Source organism: Physeter macrocephalus, chromosome 11 (assembly GCF_002837175.3).
Source record: "Physeter macrocephalus isolate SW-GA chromosome 11, ASM283717v5, whole genome shotgun sequence".
Lineage (NCBI taxonomy): Eukaryota > Metazoa > Chordata > Mammalia > Artiodactyla > Physeteridae > Physeter > Physeter macrocephalus.
The window spans coordinates 39,328,781-39,344,966 of record NC_041224.1 but is presented as its reverse complement, the minus strand read 5'-3'; the positions used below and the strand labels follow the sequence as shown (position 1 = coordinate 39,344,966).

The 16,186-nt window shown below is 55.3% G+C and overlaps 1 protein-coding gene across 2 annotated transcripts in view; it reads right to left on the bottom strand.

Annotated features, from left to right (window-relative positions):
- Positions 1–1,406: 1,406 nt before the first annotated feature.
- Positions 1,407–16,186, bottom strand: part of ARNT2 (aryl hydrocarbon receptor nuclear translocator 2) — a 195,438-nt gene continuing 180,658 nt past the window's right edge. Inside the window, exons 16-19 of one of the 2 annotated variants that reach the window (XM_024129735.3) lie at positions 15,798–15,936; positions 14,919–15,084; positions 3,600–3,736; positions 1,407–1,968 (exon numbers count right to left, since the gene is read on the bottom strand). In XM_024129735.3, coding sequence (XP_023985503.2) covers positions 1,870–1,968; positions 3,600–3,736; positions 14,919–15,084; positions 15,798–15,936 — 541 coding nt within the window. In that variant the 3' untranslated portion in view covers positions 1,407–1,869. Of the gene's footprint in view, positions 1,969–3,599; positions 3,737–14,918; positions 15,085–15,797; positions 15,937–16,186 lie in introns of those variants that run through there. The other variant, XM_055087888.1, reaches the window with a different exon arrangement.

Sequence of the window (16,186 nt, the reverse complement as noted above, 5' to 3'; positions counted from 1 at the left end):
AGAGCAAACACTCTCCCCTGGCTCCTTCCTGCAGGCCAGGCTCACTCCCCGCTCAGGCAGCCTAGAAGCAACTCCATTCTGCCTGGCCCATCAGAATTACGGAAGGAGGGATACACGGCTTGTTTCCCAACCAGGTGCCTGACAGGGGTCGGCCGCAAGGGAAGGCTTTCTCCGTGGATGGGCTCCTCCACCTGCCCCGAGGCAGCCACGCACCGGGAGCGTTTCTCCCCTTTAGGAGTCGGTGAGCTGATGGGACGCTGATGCGGGACAGGAGGGTGACCATCAGGAAAGGAAGAGAACACGAGAGTTTCTTTCCTTAGCGTCAAGGGCATGCGAGGGGCAGCGGTAAGTAAAAATGGAGGGATGGATCCTTCAACTGATCTCCTCAAATCTGAGGGAAACACAACAAGCCAGGGACGGGGGGGCTCAGAGGTCAGCCAGGTAGAAGCTTCTAGAAGTCAGCCCTTACTCTGTCTTGAGACCACCTGAGGAATTCAAGGCCCTGGCGAGTATGCGGCAGAATCGGAACCAGAACCCAAACCGGAGCCGGAGTCCCGCCATCCCCACCCCGCCCCCCGCCTCCGCCTCCCCACCCTGCCCCCCGCCTCCGCCCCCCCGAGATGCCGCTGTTCCCAGCTGGCTGAAGAGAGGAGGCTCGGGCGGCCTGGTGGGGAACGTCTCAGAGCTCCTACCTCCACGCACTGGGTTCACCCCTCAGTCATCTCCAGAGGTCGGTCCCAGGAAAGCGCCCTGTGGCACAGAAGGACCGGGAGGCCTGGGTGCCCTGCCCTCCCCCTCACACCCCCATGGAGGCCAGGCTCTCTGTGAGCTCAAGGGGTGCCCCCTGCAGCCATCGGGCGGGGACAAAGCCCGGCTCTCACCGACAGGGCAAGGATGAGAAACCCTGGCGGAACCAGGAGAGGCTGCTTCAGACACAGAGAGGAAAGGGTGGGCACTCTCGTGGACTCTGAATCTGCATGCGGGGCGCTTGGACCAGAGAACTGACCCATCAAAGCGAGCAGCTCCCGGCCAGGACTCTTGGTGACGCTGTCAAGTGCCCGTCTGCTCAGTTCAGCCTGTCCGCCCGGCGCCCAGGCCCTGGGCCCTGCTTCCTCCGGCCACAGGGGGTCCTGCTCAGCTTGGACGGGGCTGCACATCCGGGATGTCACTCTCGCCACACACCCTGGATTCTAGACCCTCACCGTGGCCGCACACGACAGACACGGGGCACAACACATCCATCAGGACAAGGATTCACATCACACTGCACCAAGTACACACGTCTCACGGCACGACGGACGCACAGACGGACGTGGCTGAGACAGGGCCCGGAGGAGCTGGCGTCCCCCCCACCCGGCGTCCCCAGGCTCCTCCTCTCCAGCTCGAGAACAAAGCCTGTGCATCCTGTTCACCTCTTTCCCAACACCCCCTAAGCCCCACCCGGACACAGCAGTTAAAGGCCAGAAGAAACCAGATTCCAGCTTCCTGGGCAGGCCTGAGGGTGCGGCTTGGGCTCTCTGAGCTGTAACTGAACTTTTTATAGATGAAAATTGTCTAATATGAGATTATTCACAACCAGATTTTAAGAACCCAAAGGGCTCGCCTCCCAAGCACAGGCAGGTAAAATACAATAAATACAACCAGCCCCCGACGCCTACCGGGCTCCTGGTCGGTGGCCAAGCAGCTGCAGCTGTGGGTTAGAAGCTGAGCAACACCACGGCAGTGAGGGGAACACGGGGGGTGAGATGTCTTCTGCTGGGGGGTCCCGCGGCAGGGCAAGCAGGGCGCGGGGGGGGGGGCCCCGTTCACGTGGGCGTCGATGTCACAGCATGGGGGGCACTGCCGGTGGAAGCCTCGCTCTGTCCGCAGCTACTCAGAAAACGGCGGGAACATGCCCAGGTCGGCAAAGTCTTCGATGTTATAGTTGCCGGTCCCCTGGGTTGGATCTCCTGGCATGGGCAGCATGTCCTGCAGGAGAGAAGAAAAGAAAGCGCAGGGGAGTCGGCTCATCCTCCGGGGCACCGGCACGTCCCAGGAGCCCAGCCTGCCAGCCACCCTCACGGTCATCTCTCTAAGGGGGCGGCCCAGGAACACGCCACCGGCCACCTGAGGGATGCTCTGAGACGGTCGTCAAACGTCTGAGAATCTGGGAAGCTGTTCCCTCCTGGGAGCTGTCATTCCAGCACACAAACACAACTTCAGGACACAACCTTTCTCTATTTAAAACTGAGCCGGGACACAGGTTGGACAAGAGGCCCACTGGTGGGGAGAACCCAGCTTGGTGCCAAGCAAGGTACACACAACCGATGATCAAAATGCAACAGCACTGCAACGCGGGGAGGGGCAAAAGGAGGGCTACGTGCGTGAACAGCTGAGTGGCCTGTCTTCACTGTGTGTATCTAGGGCAAGGCCAAATCCCTGCAAGGTCAGACTTCACCTTTAACAAGTCCTTCAAGTTCTCTGGGCCTCAGACTACCCATCCAGAAAATCCGAGGAGCTATATTTCAATCCCTTACGGCAAATTTCCCAAAGTGTGTTGTGCCCAATTCTTGGCCCATGAGATACTCTGGGAGGAAAGAATTCTGTGGACAAACGAGTTTGGGAAACAAGGTATACTTTGCCTGCCTCCTAAAAATCCTCAGTCCTCGTCAGTATGATAAAGGCTCTGATAAGTCCTGCAGTCAAGAAACCGAATAACTCTGTTTAATCATGTTTCACAAACTTACCTGACCAAGAATTCTTTTTAGCATCGTGACCACGAAGAACCAGGTTAGGGAATTCTGCCTTACATGGCAGTTGTGAGGCACAAGGATGGGCCAGGGCTGAGCCTTACGGATGGAGGAAGGAGGGGCTCATCACTATAGGTCAGGGTACCTCTCTGCATATGTAAAAGGATTCTGCCCCTTTGGGGACCTGGAGTGACATCTGGGTTCTAGACCTTTGTCTCTGAAGATGCCGCTCGACCTGGTGGGAAAGGCGCGTGGGATGAGGGTGGGGTAAACGGAAAGCTCTCCCTTGCGAAGGGGGATCTTCGTCTCTGGGTCTCAGAGCCCTACCCCCAGGTGCTTCCTCCCCCATCCTTGCTCTGGGACATGCCAGGAGGCACCTGGGGCTCTTGTTGGGAGGTGTTCCTCCCTCATGAAGACCTGGTGGGGTGCACGGAGCATCAGCCGGTTCACGCCCCCGACAGGAGTCTTTCCCCAGTGAGAGCTCTGCTGGCTGAAAAGTGGCGCTCCGAACACCCCGAAGGGGCTGCGCCCTGCGCCGCGGGGCTGCCGGCGGTGCCCGCCGCTGCCGCCGCACGCTTAGGTCAGGGCTGCCCCAGGCGCGAGGGATGGGCCAGGAGTGGCTCAAAAAACTCAGAGCGGCAAAAGGCGCCCAGGCAGCCTCAACCAGCAATACCTGCGCGGAACTCGCGACAAGAGCCGAGCCTCCTGCTCCCGGACCCCCTCAAGCCGGGGCTGCTACCCTCCCTGGGGGGGGCCGGCACTCACAGTCTCCGTCGGCAGGCGGTCGTGCTGTGGCAGGGAGGCAGAGACCCGGGGGAGGAAGCCGAGGGGGCCGCCGCTACCTACGGAGGGCCGTGCTCGCCGATTTACCTGGAACACGTCCGCCTGCCCCGGCTGCTGGTGGGGGAGCTGCTCACCGCTCTGCTGTCCGTGGTGCTGGCCTTGCCACTGCGCCCAGACTTCGGAGGGCCGCCCCTGGAACTGCCCGCTACCTTGTCCACTTTCAGCTGAAAGATCCGACGCACAGGACACTTCCTTTAAAAGCCACCCCGTGGCCCTGGGAGACCCAAGAACCACTGCAGCCCAGAGGGTCCCACGTTTCTGAAAGGCGCGTTCCATCCAGAGCTGGCTGACTGCGTTCGCTGGGAGTCCCCCTCTCTCTCACGCTGGCTGACAGATAAGGAGCTGGCGGTGCACCCGAGAGCTGGCTGGGTGAAACAGGAAAGGGGGCTCTCTGGCGAGCTGTGCAGGGACCGGCCGGACAGGGTGGCCCTCCCTGCGTGCACCTGCCAGGTGACCCGGGCCGGAAGCCTCAGAGCCCTCGGCCCTTTGTGATCCCTGCTGGAGGCTTGCTTCCGTGGGGCCTGTCTGTGGCTGAGAGCAGCCCTCTCCTTGGCATGCACACGAGAAGGGAGAGGCGGCCCCTGCCGCTCTGGATGCCCCTCGGCTCACAGGCTGCTCTTTAAAGGAACCTGGCCCTGACAGAGGAAGAGCCTCACTCGGCAAGCCCTGACCTCCGGCAGCCTCGCTGCCTTTTGGGCAACTAGGCTGAAGCCACGTGTGGCGTTCCACAAGGTCCTTCCACGGGGGCCAAGAGCCATGGCCCTTTCTGCCCATCTCTTTAGCTGAGGGTCTCTCAGCACCGCTGGTTTGGGAGGAAAGGCATTTGGGTGCAGCTCAGACAAGAAGACAGGTCTCTTTGTGGGTATCAGCAAATTATAATTTGTAAGTGAGAGCAACCTTGCTTCTGTCTACACTTTACAAAAAATACCCAACGGAAAAACAGAAGCTAAGAAAAATGAGCAGAATTTTGTCTAAAACATTTAAAGATTCAACCCGAGGGGGGTAGTTTATCCTAAGGTGTATGAAAAAAAAAACCACAGGAACTTTTTCTTGCTCCAAACCATTCAATAACGTTTTGGAGGCAATGGGCTCCCTGTCAAGCTCTGGGTGGCAGGACAGGTCCCCATCGTGGCTCCACTTGTCCTTCCAACAATCCTACCGATCACAGGCAACCCTACTCACCACCTGAGGAGTGAACACTGGGTTAATCTGGGGGAAGGCTAGACAGTGCAGGGGGAAGAATCAAGCCCTCCCTCTCTCACACACACATCTCACCTACTGCCTGAGACATAAACGGCTTTAGTAAGACATACACTCCCTTGAATGCTTCACCACTGGTGCCTTTCAAGCTTTGCACGATCACAGGCGGTAAAGGGGTTTGGAAAATCAGGGAAGGGTACCATTCCCTTTTTCAGCACAAGAGGGATTTAAATCTATCGTGTATGCAGGATTCTGTTGTTGGAAAAAAATGCGTCTGGCTTTGCTGAAATGCCTTTACCTAAGACTCTCTCATGAGACTCCCTGGGCCGGGAGGAACTCTTTCATGGCATCACGTCCCCTGGCCCAGTTTTGGAATGGGACGATCTAGAACAGGCCTGGTATGGCAAGATTAAACGCACAGCAGCCCCAGCTGGCGCAGTGAGGGAAGCCCCACTGGACAGACACTCGGCCCCCATCCTGGAGGCCCAGGAGGCTAAGCACAAGCTGGGCCACCTGTTGCTCCGAGGGAGGCTGGATGGACCCAGCCAGCTCTGCTGAAAGCAAGGCTGGGGCAGAGCATGGGGCCTGTCCTCACATGTTCGGAGAAGCCTGCCTCTCAGGAGTCCTCCGGCTTCCTCCACGACCTTCCTGCCACAGTGGTCCCCTGCTGGAGTCATGCCCGTATCACGAATTAATTCTCTCCACTCTTCCTTCCGACGCGGCCCGAAGTGTGTCTCCCAAATTCATATGCGGAAGGTCCAGCCATCAGTGTCTCAGACTGTGACTGTATTCAGAGAAGGGGCCTTTAAAGAGGCAGTTAAGGGGACTTCCCTGGTGGTCCGGTGGTTAAGAATCCACCTTCCAATGCAGGGAACGTGGGTTCGATCCCTAGTTGGGGAACTAAGATCCCACATGCCACGGGGTGACTAAGCCCGCGTGCCACAACTAGAGAGCCCGCGTGCCACAATGCAACTACTGAGCCCGTGCGCCACAGCTAGAGAGAAGCCCGCGTGCCGGAACTAAGGTCCCGCGTGCCGCAACTAAGACTCGACGTGGGAAAATAAATAAATAATTTAAAAAAAGAGACAACTAAGGTGAGATGAGCTCATTCGGGTGGACCCTGATCCAATATGACCGGTGTTCTTATAAGAAGAAGAAATCCGGACACGGGCACAGAGGGAAGACCATGTGAAGACCCAGGGAGAAGGTGGCCGTCTACAAGACAAAGAGAGAGGCCTCAGAAGAAACCCACCCTGCCGACACCTTGACCTCACACCTCCAGCCTCCAGAACGGTGAGGAAGTAAGTTTCTGCTGTTTAAGCCCCCCAGCCTGCGGTATTTTGTGATGGCGGCCCTAGCAGACGAATACAGGCTCCTCAAGCTCCATGTCTACCTCTCCTTCCCTTTGCTGTCCATACACACAGCGTCTTCTCACCTTTCCCTCCCTCCTCCACACTCTGCAATCACTCTGCAGCGAAGTCTGTATAGCCGAGCCCAACCCAACAGAAATTCAAATTCAATTCTCCTCGTTAAGCTCTCTTGGGTATCGACACTTATGACCACCACCTTCTTGGAATTGTTTGGTTGACTTCTCCGACTACACCTGAGTTTGGTTCCACCACCTCCTACGCCACTCCTTGCCAGGTGCCCCCTGGCTCTTACATATGTCTCTGCCCCTTAACATGGGCTGAATGCAGAGGTCTGAGTTAGGCCTTCCCTTTGATCAGCAGACAAGATGGGGGCACCTCTTCTATCCCCATGAACTAACTGATTCATTGATTCATTGGGCAGATATTTCCCGAGCTCCCGCTCTGACCCAGCCTCCAGGCGAGTATTGTACATACACTGGGAAACAAGACAGTTCCTAGGAGCTTACAGCATGGTCGGGGGAGAGGAGTAAGCAGCTATGTCCATCCAGTTGTAGCAGAGCTGCTATAAGAAGGTTGAGCAGAGCTGGAATAAAAATCTCTTAGGAGGGATACCTAACCTAGTTATGGCAAGTAGAAAATGCTTTTCAGAGACTTCACTTGAGAGCAGAAGGGGAACAGTTAGTAGTTAACCAGGCGTAAGGCTTGGAGGTGGGGTTAAAAAGCATTCCAGACACAAGGATCAGTCTGTACAAGACCCGGCAGTGAAGAGGGTCCTTTCCACCCAGGGACCCACAGGAGGTTCTGGATGCCAAAGGGCCCAGAGAAGTGTGAGCCAGATGGAGGGCACACCAGAGGTCAGGTCCCACACCATGAGGGTGACGGATTTTGAGGGCAGCAGAGAACTGCTAAAGGCTCTTAAGCTGGGGTGCGTCACACACCGACCTTCACGTGTGGGAAGGTCACTCTGTCAGTGGACGAGGGGACAAGGTGAGGGGGAAGAAGCCCAGGTAGCATGAGGCTGCGGGAGTAATCCTTGCAGGAGATGACAGTAGCACCAGATGGGAGGTGGAGAGAGGTGGATGGATCTGAGGTATTTCTGGAGAAAGAGGTGCCAGGACTTGTGGACTGATGTTTGGCTGAGCTGAGGGGCGTGAAAGGAGGACCTGGGAGTGGCAAACTCACATCTCACATCTCTGGTGGTGTTTACAGCGCAGCTTCTCTCCTAAGCTTCGGGTCCACCTATCCACCTTAGGAGACGTGTCTAAACAGTATGACAGACACCTTGGACCCCTCACGCCTAAAACAATCGTCCCACCTCCTCAGACAGCCCAGACAGGGACACCACGCCTGTCAACTCTTTGCTCTCACCCACCCCTCACGTCCAGTCACTCACTGGGTTCTGCTGCATCCCCAATCCCCAACACCCCTCCACCCAGTCTCCTTCGCTCCATCCATTCTCACAGCCACCACCAGTGCTCCGCTCCGAGCCAGGCCAGCACCCAATCTCCCCCAGACCCACGCAGCTACCGGGGTGGTCTTCCTACAACGGCATCCGCTGCTTAGAAACTAACACAGTCTCCCCTCGCCACACCCCCCCACCCCATGGGAGTTCCCTGGCGGCCCAGTGGTCAGGACCTGGTGCTTTCACTGCCGTGGCCCCGGGTTCAATCCCTGGTCGGGAAACTAAGATCCCACAAGCCACGCGGCGCGGCCAAAACAAAACAAAAGAAAAAACCACAGTCCCCCACCGTCCACGTTCCGCAGAGGGGGCGCACTCGAGTCTTCGGCATGTGGTTCCTGTTTTTCAAACCCCATCTCCCCCTTCTTTGTGCCCCCAGCCCCTCTCAGCCTACTCACATGCCACTGCAGACTCACCCCCCGCCCCAAACACTGCACACCACTCCGTCTCTGTGCTGCTGCACCCGTGGTCGCTCTGTCGTGGGCATCCTTCCCCTGCTCTGTGCCTGCAGGAATCTCTTCATGCTCAAAGTCCCGACTGAACGTGACCTGCACGACTGATTCCCTCAGTCATTCTGTCTTCTTCCCTCGTCTGCAGCACGTGCACTGCCTCTAGGGATGGTGCCCCTAGCGCTACACGGACTCATCCCCAGATCGTGAGTAACTTAAGGCCAGAGATCTTATCTACGTCTGTCCCAGGCCTTACCGAGTATACTGCCTGGAATAAAGGAGGCCTTGATAAGTATCTGCTGAAGGCAAGAATAAAGGAATGGAAAAAGGAAGGGAAAGAGGGGAGAAGAAGGCAGAAACATGAACATTCCGTACACTTTTACTTCTATTCCCCTTTGAGGCTTCCTGGACATCGCTGACTTATAATAAATAAAAACACATTCTCTCATCAGTCTTCCTCCGTGACAGCCAGAGACAGGGTAGGGTGGAGGGGGCGTGAAGATTAGAGGAAGATTAGCTCTCCATTTGTATCTGAGGGTGATTCTATTAATTACAGGGACAAGATTTCAGAATAAAAATTCTTAAACTTCTGCAGAGGGAAGTGCTCTTCTTAAATGTGTGCAACAGAAAAAAATCAATTAACTGGATTGCTTTGGAAACAGCATAGACTAGTTAAGGAAGGAGGGAAAGGACTTAGTATTTTTGGAGTACTGACTATGTGCTAGGCATCGTGCTGGGTACTTTCTAGACATTATTCCATTTCATTTCTTCTTCGCTCTGACTCTAAGCGATGGGTCCATCTTCCACATTTTTCAGACGAGGAAACCGGGGCTCAAAGATGTCAAGAAATATGCCCAACTCATTTAGCTGATAAATGCCAGAGGCAGGGCTTGAACCTAATCCTTCTGACACTGAAGCCCACGTGCATTCATTTGATAAATACAGCTTTCATACTGAACCCTGACTATGTACCTGACACTGAGCCGTGTGTTGGGGATACAATGGATTGCAGTGGCCCAATCCATTGAGAAAGAAAGATGAGTACTTAGGCAATTGGAATTGTTAAGAGTGCTTATAAGGGCAGTGTGGAGGGACAAAGGAGCGAGACCTAACTCAGTCTGCATCTTCCTGGAGAAAGTTACATCCAAAGACGATCTGCAGGATGAGTTCCCCGGCCACGTGGTGGGACAGTTAAAGGCGAAAGCCCTCCATTCAGCCTCTGCTACTGAAATTTTTCCTGAGCTGCATTAGTGACCTCTCTGATTAACTAATGAGTAATAACTACGACATGACCTCTCCCGGACGACAGAGCCATGTGGGGTCTTAGCCTAAACCCTGGCCCTGACTGACCTGCCTGCAGACAGATGGTGAACAGGGCATGTTCACGGCCCGCCCTCAAGATGTACCCACAAGTTTCTTTCTGGAAAAAGCCCCAGTGTTAACCAACACCCTTGCGTCGCCTTATCGCCCCCAAAGCCACGTATATGGCTGCAAACCATGAGCTAGGTTCTAGCCATGCTCTGTTTCTTGTGTTCTGCGGGCTTCCTGAGCAAGGCCTAGGCTGCTACAGTCCTGGCTGGATGCCTGGGCCACTTGCCAGCCCAGGGGTCCAAACAGAATATATTTTTAGGCTGCTGCAATCTGGGCCAACTGGGTGGGCTTTTAAACCAAAAGTCAGAATCTTGAGGAGCTTGTAGATTTCTAGGTTGTAGAGGGAAGGGGATGCCAACTTCCTTAAAAGAAAAATTCACTGGCACTCAATGTTCTAATTTCACTTTTGCTAACTAACACTTTCGGTGAAATTCATCTGATTTGGAAATTGCCCTAAGAGTCAAGGTTCACTTGAAGTCCAGCTCAGAGGTCCTAAGTGGTTGGGTTGAGCTCAGTGGCTCTCAAGCAGGGGTGATTTTGCCCCCTCACCCTGGAAGGACAATTGTCAATGTCTAGAGACACTTCCCATTGTCATAGGAGCACTAATAAGCAGAGGCCAGGGATGCCGCTAAACAAACACCCTCTGTGAGCTAACAAAGAATCATCTGGGGCCAAGTGTCCACAGCGCTGCAGCTCAGAAGCCCTGCTGGATAAAGCCAGCAAAGAGCACCAAAGGGGCAGCTTATCCTCTTACGAGTGCCTCCCAGGTAAAGGCCTCCCTGTGGTTCTCAGCCAAGAGCTGCCCCTCACAACAAGGATCACATGCTTCGCACGATTTCTGGTTAAGATCTTGACTTTTCATCACTAACTAGTAAGGGTGGGATGGTCTATAATTCCCTCAAGTTACAGAATTTGAAGAATTCCCAGGGCTGAGTTTTGGGGGCAGGAGGTGGGGAGTAAGAGGGACAGGGTGTCTGCAAACATTTTGGGTTATTGAACTCCCCCCTCTCTCATAGAGCATATCCTACCCTGCTTCCCTAGCTCTATTTTTTTTTTAACATCTTTATTGGAGTATAATTGCTTTACAATGGTGTGTTAGTTGCTGCTTTACAACAAAGTGAATCAGTTTTGATCTCCCTGTGCTATGCGGCAGCTTCCCACTAGCTATCTAATTTACATTTGGTAGTGCATATATGTCCCTGCCACTCTCTCACTTCGTCACAGCTTAGCCTTCCCCTTTGCCATATCCTCAAGCTCATGCTCTAGTAGGTCTGTGTTTTATTCCCATCCTACCCTTAGTCTCTTCATGTCACTTCTTTTTTCTTAGATTCCATATATATGTGTTAGCATATGGTATTTGTTTTTCTCCTTCTGACTTACTTCACTCTGTATGACAGACTCCAGGTCCATCCACCTCACTACAAATAACTCAGTTTCATTTCTTTTTATGGCTGAGTAATATTCCATCGTATATATGCGCCACATCTTCTTTATCCATTCTTCCCTATCTCTAATTATTCATCCTATTTCTCCCTGAAAGAATCTTCAGACATTTCTGGAATGACATATTCTTTCAATCTTCCTCTCCAAGGTAAATCTGCTAGGCCAGCTGTGACTTGTGTTATGCGGGAATGAGATACTTTAGCTACCTCTTCCTAAACTGAAAGGCATATGGGGAACAAATGAGAAGCAATGGACACGCTTGTGTCTGCCAACTTACTACATCAGGAAGCACGGTGATAAGACAATAATGTAAGTTAGCCCCAGGCCTGAAAAGGCATATATGCAGCCCTCGAGCCAAGTCAGGGGATGAAAGCCTGGCCTGCCACAGCACCTCTGAACCACCTTCATCGGGCAACTTGTCTGCCTGGCTCCCTGCATTTCTCCTAGAAACATGGTAATATCAACAAGCAGACGCCTGAGGGTAGTTGAAACAGAGGACTAACCAATTCGGGATTCGCATCATATAAATCCTTGGCAGTTATCACCTGAATGCCTCCAAACTCTAAATCCACCCTTCTTTGCCCTGCTTTGCCCTGTGAAATGGGAACTGGACCCTGTAAACATTTCTCCTTTGCTAGCTGGTGCAATGTTAGGCTTTGTCAATAGAGGGAGCTGGAGAGACAGGCTGGGCACAGCAGAGGAAGTGGCTTGTCTTCTGGTTTGGGTGGCTTTTCTGCCCGGCGTGTGTCTACCAGCAGCATGCAGGAGGCCCAGGGGCACTCACTCTTCAGCAAGCATCCTCAATCACCCAGAGGGCTGCAGGCCAGTTCCACCCTGCCGGCGCTCTCCATGAAACCTCAGCCACCTGGTGACGGGGGGGGGGGGGGAGGGAGGGGGTCCCCTGGCTCTGGTCCACCTGCGCCCTCTAGCCAGTGTCTCTGCCAGCTGCCAGGCTGCTTCTGCAGACCTGCTGCAGCCCACAGCCTCTGGCAAGTTTGTTTACCCCCAGTAGGTTGTGTGTCCTGTGGTGGATACACCTTCAACAAGGTAAGGCTTCATGGGGTGTGGTCTTCATCAGGCTGCCTTGCTTGTAACCCTCAGGCCCAACCAACAGGCCCCGAAGTACAGCTGTCTCACCCACGCCCTCGCGGAGGCCCGGGGAAGCCGCTCAGATCTGCACCTACGGGGCCAGGGTATGTCCATTGCAAATGTAAGCACCACCAGCTGTTTTAATGGTTTCATATTTATTTAATAATTAATGAAACTGACCTTTTGCCGAGATTGCTCTGTTCCCTCCCCTGACCCACTCCCATCTGCTCTTCCCTGCACCCCCTCCCTCCGTGCTCTGGAGCAGCCATCGTCGTTAATAACACACCCCTCAGACCCTTTCCCTAATCATGCCCCCTCTCTTCTCTGACCATAACCGAAGCTGGCCCCCTCTCGTCCGCCAGGACTCCATGCCCTTGAAGCCCTCCGGAGCAGGAGCTGCTTGTTTTACCCAAACTCCACAGGTCCCATGGTCCGCGCACTCTCCAGGCCACCTCCACACCATGGCTCTCCACCCTGCTGTGAACTCTGACCCCTCTGCCTGGGCCTCCCCCGCCTGCACTGGGAGCTGTCCTCCAGGAGCCTTGCCTCACAGATGACTCTGGCGCCCACCCCGCTGAAGGTCCTCCTCCCCACCCCCAGCTTGAGCCTCCCTCCTCCTCAGCTTCCTGTCCCCACCTCATCGCTCCACCTGAGCTGGCTTCCAAACACACGCCAACTGTGTCCTTTCCCACTCAAACTGCTTGTGTGAGGTTAACAAACGAGGTATTGATGGTAAGGCCCCAAGAAACTTCTCAGTCCTTATTTTCTCTATTTTACAGTCTCTTCCATGCACTCATTGAAAGGGTTCCAGCCCCTTTCTCATTAGTATCAATCAGGACGCATCCAATTCCCGCCTAATTCTAAGATACCCTGAACGATGGATTAGAGAGAGCGGCCAGGATAGGGTAGTGAGGGGAGCACAGACTCAGGTGGCACTACCTGGCTCCACAGGCATGATGCTACCACTGACCAGCCGTGAGGCCGTGGGTAAGTTATCTGACCTCATTGTGCCTCGGTTTACTTATCTGTGCAATGGGAATAATCATAGTTTCTCCCTCATAGGGCTACCATGAGCTTTAAGTGAACTCAAATGTGGAAAGTGCTGGGCACGTAGTAAGCATCTGGTAAGAGTTAGCTACTGTCATAATTATTATTGTTATCATCCGAGTGTGAGATAGCTGGACGGCAGCTGTAAAAATGGTTGCTGAGCCTGGACACCGTCTGTGTGATCCTGTTCTTGGTCTTCAGGTTGTACGGTGGCCTCAGCCCCACGCTTTGTCCTTTCTGTGTTCCATCTCCATTTGCACTTCAGGGCCTAGCATTTGCTAAGTGGAGACCAGACAGATTCACAGAGCTAAAGGCCCTAGTCATTGGGGCAGCGGGTGGCTTCCCCTCCTTTCTTGCTAGAGACACACTGAGGTGCTTCTAGGCCTTACGGGGTGAGTGCCAGGTCTCCTCTGAGCCTCTCCTGACCCTCCTGCCTTCAGTAGACCTTGGCCGCTGCACCTCCAGCACTGGCCTGCCGTCTCCCTGTTTCCATCGGTCGCCCCTGCCTCCGTGTCTGCACTGCTGGTCGGAACCGAGTCTCCTTCCCTCTGCTTCCAGGGCTCAGCCCAGGGCCTGGCACTCAGGAGGGCCTGGCACTCAGGAGGGCCTGGCACTCAGGAGGGCCTGGTGAGTAGGTCAGTGCCAGGTGGGTCCTGTGCTTCCAGGAAGGACTAGGTGCCTGCATGCCAAGCGTGCCAAGGCCTGCCTTCAGGAGACTGGGGGTGGGGGAGGGTGGGAGGTCTCTCCATATCCAGGTGAGGGAGCCGGATGCAGAGGCTGCAGGGAGCTGGGAGTGCTCCTGGGGACCAGAGACTTCCAACCTCAGGGTGGGTCTACGTTGAAAGCAATTGCCTCAGGGCTTCTCCTTCCTGAAATAGGGTGCTTGTGCTTCTAAACTCACCAAATAATCTGGCAAGAATATTTAAAGGCTGAATGTGAGAACCTGCTACAAGGAAATGGGATTCACGCTGAGGGGAACGGCTGAGTCCAAGAGGGAGCGACAGATAAGGAGTCCGGAAATGCTGGGCCCCGAGACCTCGAGACCACGGGCAGAGGGGGCCAGAAGTGCTGCTGTTAGTGGTGGGGAAGGAGAGGGCGTGAGAGCAGCTGCCAACTCCAGGTATGGGCTAGGAACAAGGCACAGCTCCTTCCTAAGGCTGACGCGGCTTAAGGGGAAGCTTGCAACTCAAATGGAAATTCAGATGTTTGGGCTCTGCTTCACGCTCCCTCCCCGGGGACAGCACTGCGGGAAGATGGGCACCAGCTCAGGCTTCTTGCCAGCCCCACGGTCCCTTCTGAGCCCCTGCCATGTGACACGGAACCCTGACCCTGGCAGACATGCTGAGGGGGTCCATTAAATACCTGCAGGGTGGGCAGCGGTAAGGGCTCCTGGGAAGTGCACCGCAGGGAGTGGTTACTTAACCCTTTATGGCCTGAGGTTGTGCAAACAAAGCTAGGCACGATGTTCTTACGTGCATAGGATCCCTCTTTTAATATTAAAAAGTGAACTTTACAATGTTTATTATTTACACAATTTATTTACACAACTGGTCACCCCTATAACCTATACTTCTCTAGTTTTTTGAAATAGGACTACAGGGTTTTTGACTTGGGTGACCTAAAAGTTCTCGCAAGGGCCATAAAGGGTTAAAACAGCATTCAGATGACATCAGCGCAAGGGAGTAGAGTCCCAGAGCCTTGAAAATGATACAAGTCAATCCACAAAGCCCAGGTCTAGGCAGCCAGTCTCTTAGGGACACGACTGGCCTCCAGATAGTCAGAGAGAAGAGGCGCTTGGAAATCTCCAGACCTGGTACCAGGATTCTGGGAGCTTGGGGCTCAGACCCCCAAACTCAGAATGTTCAGAAAGCATCTTTGCTGACGCTCCCAGGTATTCTTTCCCTCCTTCCCCACCTACCGAACCCTGGAGTCCTGTTGGCAAGACTGGAGTAGGCGTTCCCGCTGGGCGAGGAGGTGGCTGGACTGGACAGAGGGCTGTAGGAGGAGGGGTCGGCCGGGTAGGTGTGGCTCGTTCCAATCCCAAAGGGAGAAGACTGAGTCTTGCTGGACTGAGAGGGCATTGGCTGCAATCGGGATGAGGCACAGAGATGGACAGCGTCAGTAGCAGGTCTCCCTGGCCCACGGCCTGGGCTGGTCACTGCCACCGCAGGGGCACTCCCGCCCTGGGCCGGTAGCGGCTCTGAAGGCCCTCCGGGGCCTGCTGGGCACAGGGCCTGGGATCAGGCCGCTGTGTGCCGGCCCAAGAACCACAGCACTCGGCCCTGGATCTCTGGGGCAGGTCTGGCTGAAATTCATCCCCAGGGCTACAGTGATCTAGGGCCTCTGCCTTCTGCTTATGGGACCTTGGCAAGGACTCCCTCAGTCCAGAGGACAGCCGTCCTCACAGGGGCTACAGGGAGCCGCGTGTGTCCCAGCGCTGATGTTCTCGCACACTCCTGGGCCGGGGAAATGCAGGTCCAGAGTGGTGAGGGGCTCGCTCCTGATGGAGGGCCTCTGTGCGCCCGCCCCTCCCCCAGGTTCCCCAGGACTTCGCCGGGCCTGCCTGCCGGGAGAAAAGGCGGCTGAAACCAGACTCGCTCCCATTGCTGGGAACCCAGTTCTCAAAGTACCCTTAGGGTGGCCAGCGCTCCCGGGAGCCCGGCTGCGTCTGGGGTGGTCAGCTGCAGCTCAGGTGTGCTGCCCCGTCTCGGAGCTGGGATGCAAAGCAAGCACAGCCCAGGTGCTCTGCACCCTCTGGGCCCCTGGGGGCAGTGCCCTCCCTCACCGACACCCATACCTGTCCGGGAAAGGGCGGCCGACTACCCGTCCACGCCACCTGGCTCTGGTTTAGCTGCCGGGAGATTTGGGACATGTTCTGGCTCGTCGAGGAGGAGGACTGGATATCATTCACGCCAGGCACATGCACCACCGAAGTACTGCAAGGGAAGGAAATGCATTCGTCCTGGGGAGACGCCCCAGCTCCACGTGCCCTGTCCCGGGCCACCTCTCCCGGAGCGCACCGCTCTCTCCCACCAGGGCGGTGCATCACTGGATCGAAGGCCCTCAGGGGGAGCCCCCGGTCTTCCTTCTCTCCCCCAGGGCTCCCTCAACCCACCACTGCTGCCTCTTTTTCCCCACAGGGTCTCCCCCTCACTCTCCTCTACACAGCCCCAATCCCACCCCTCT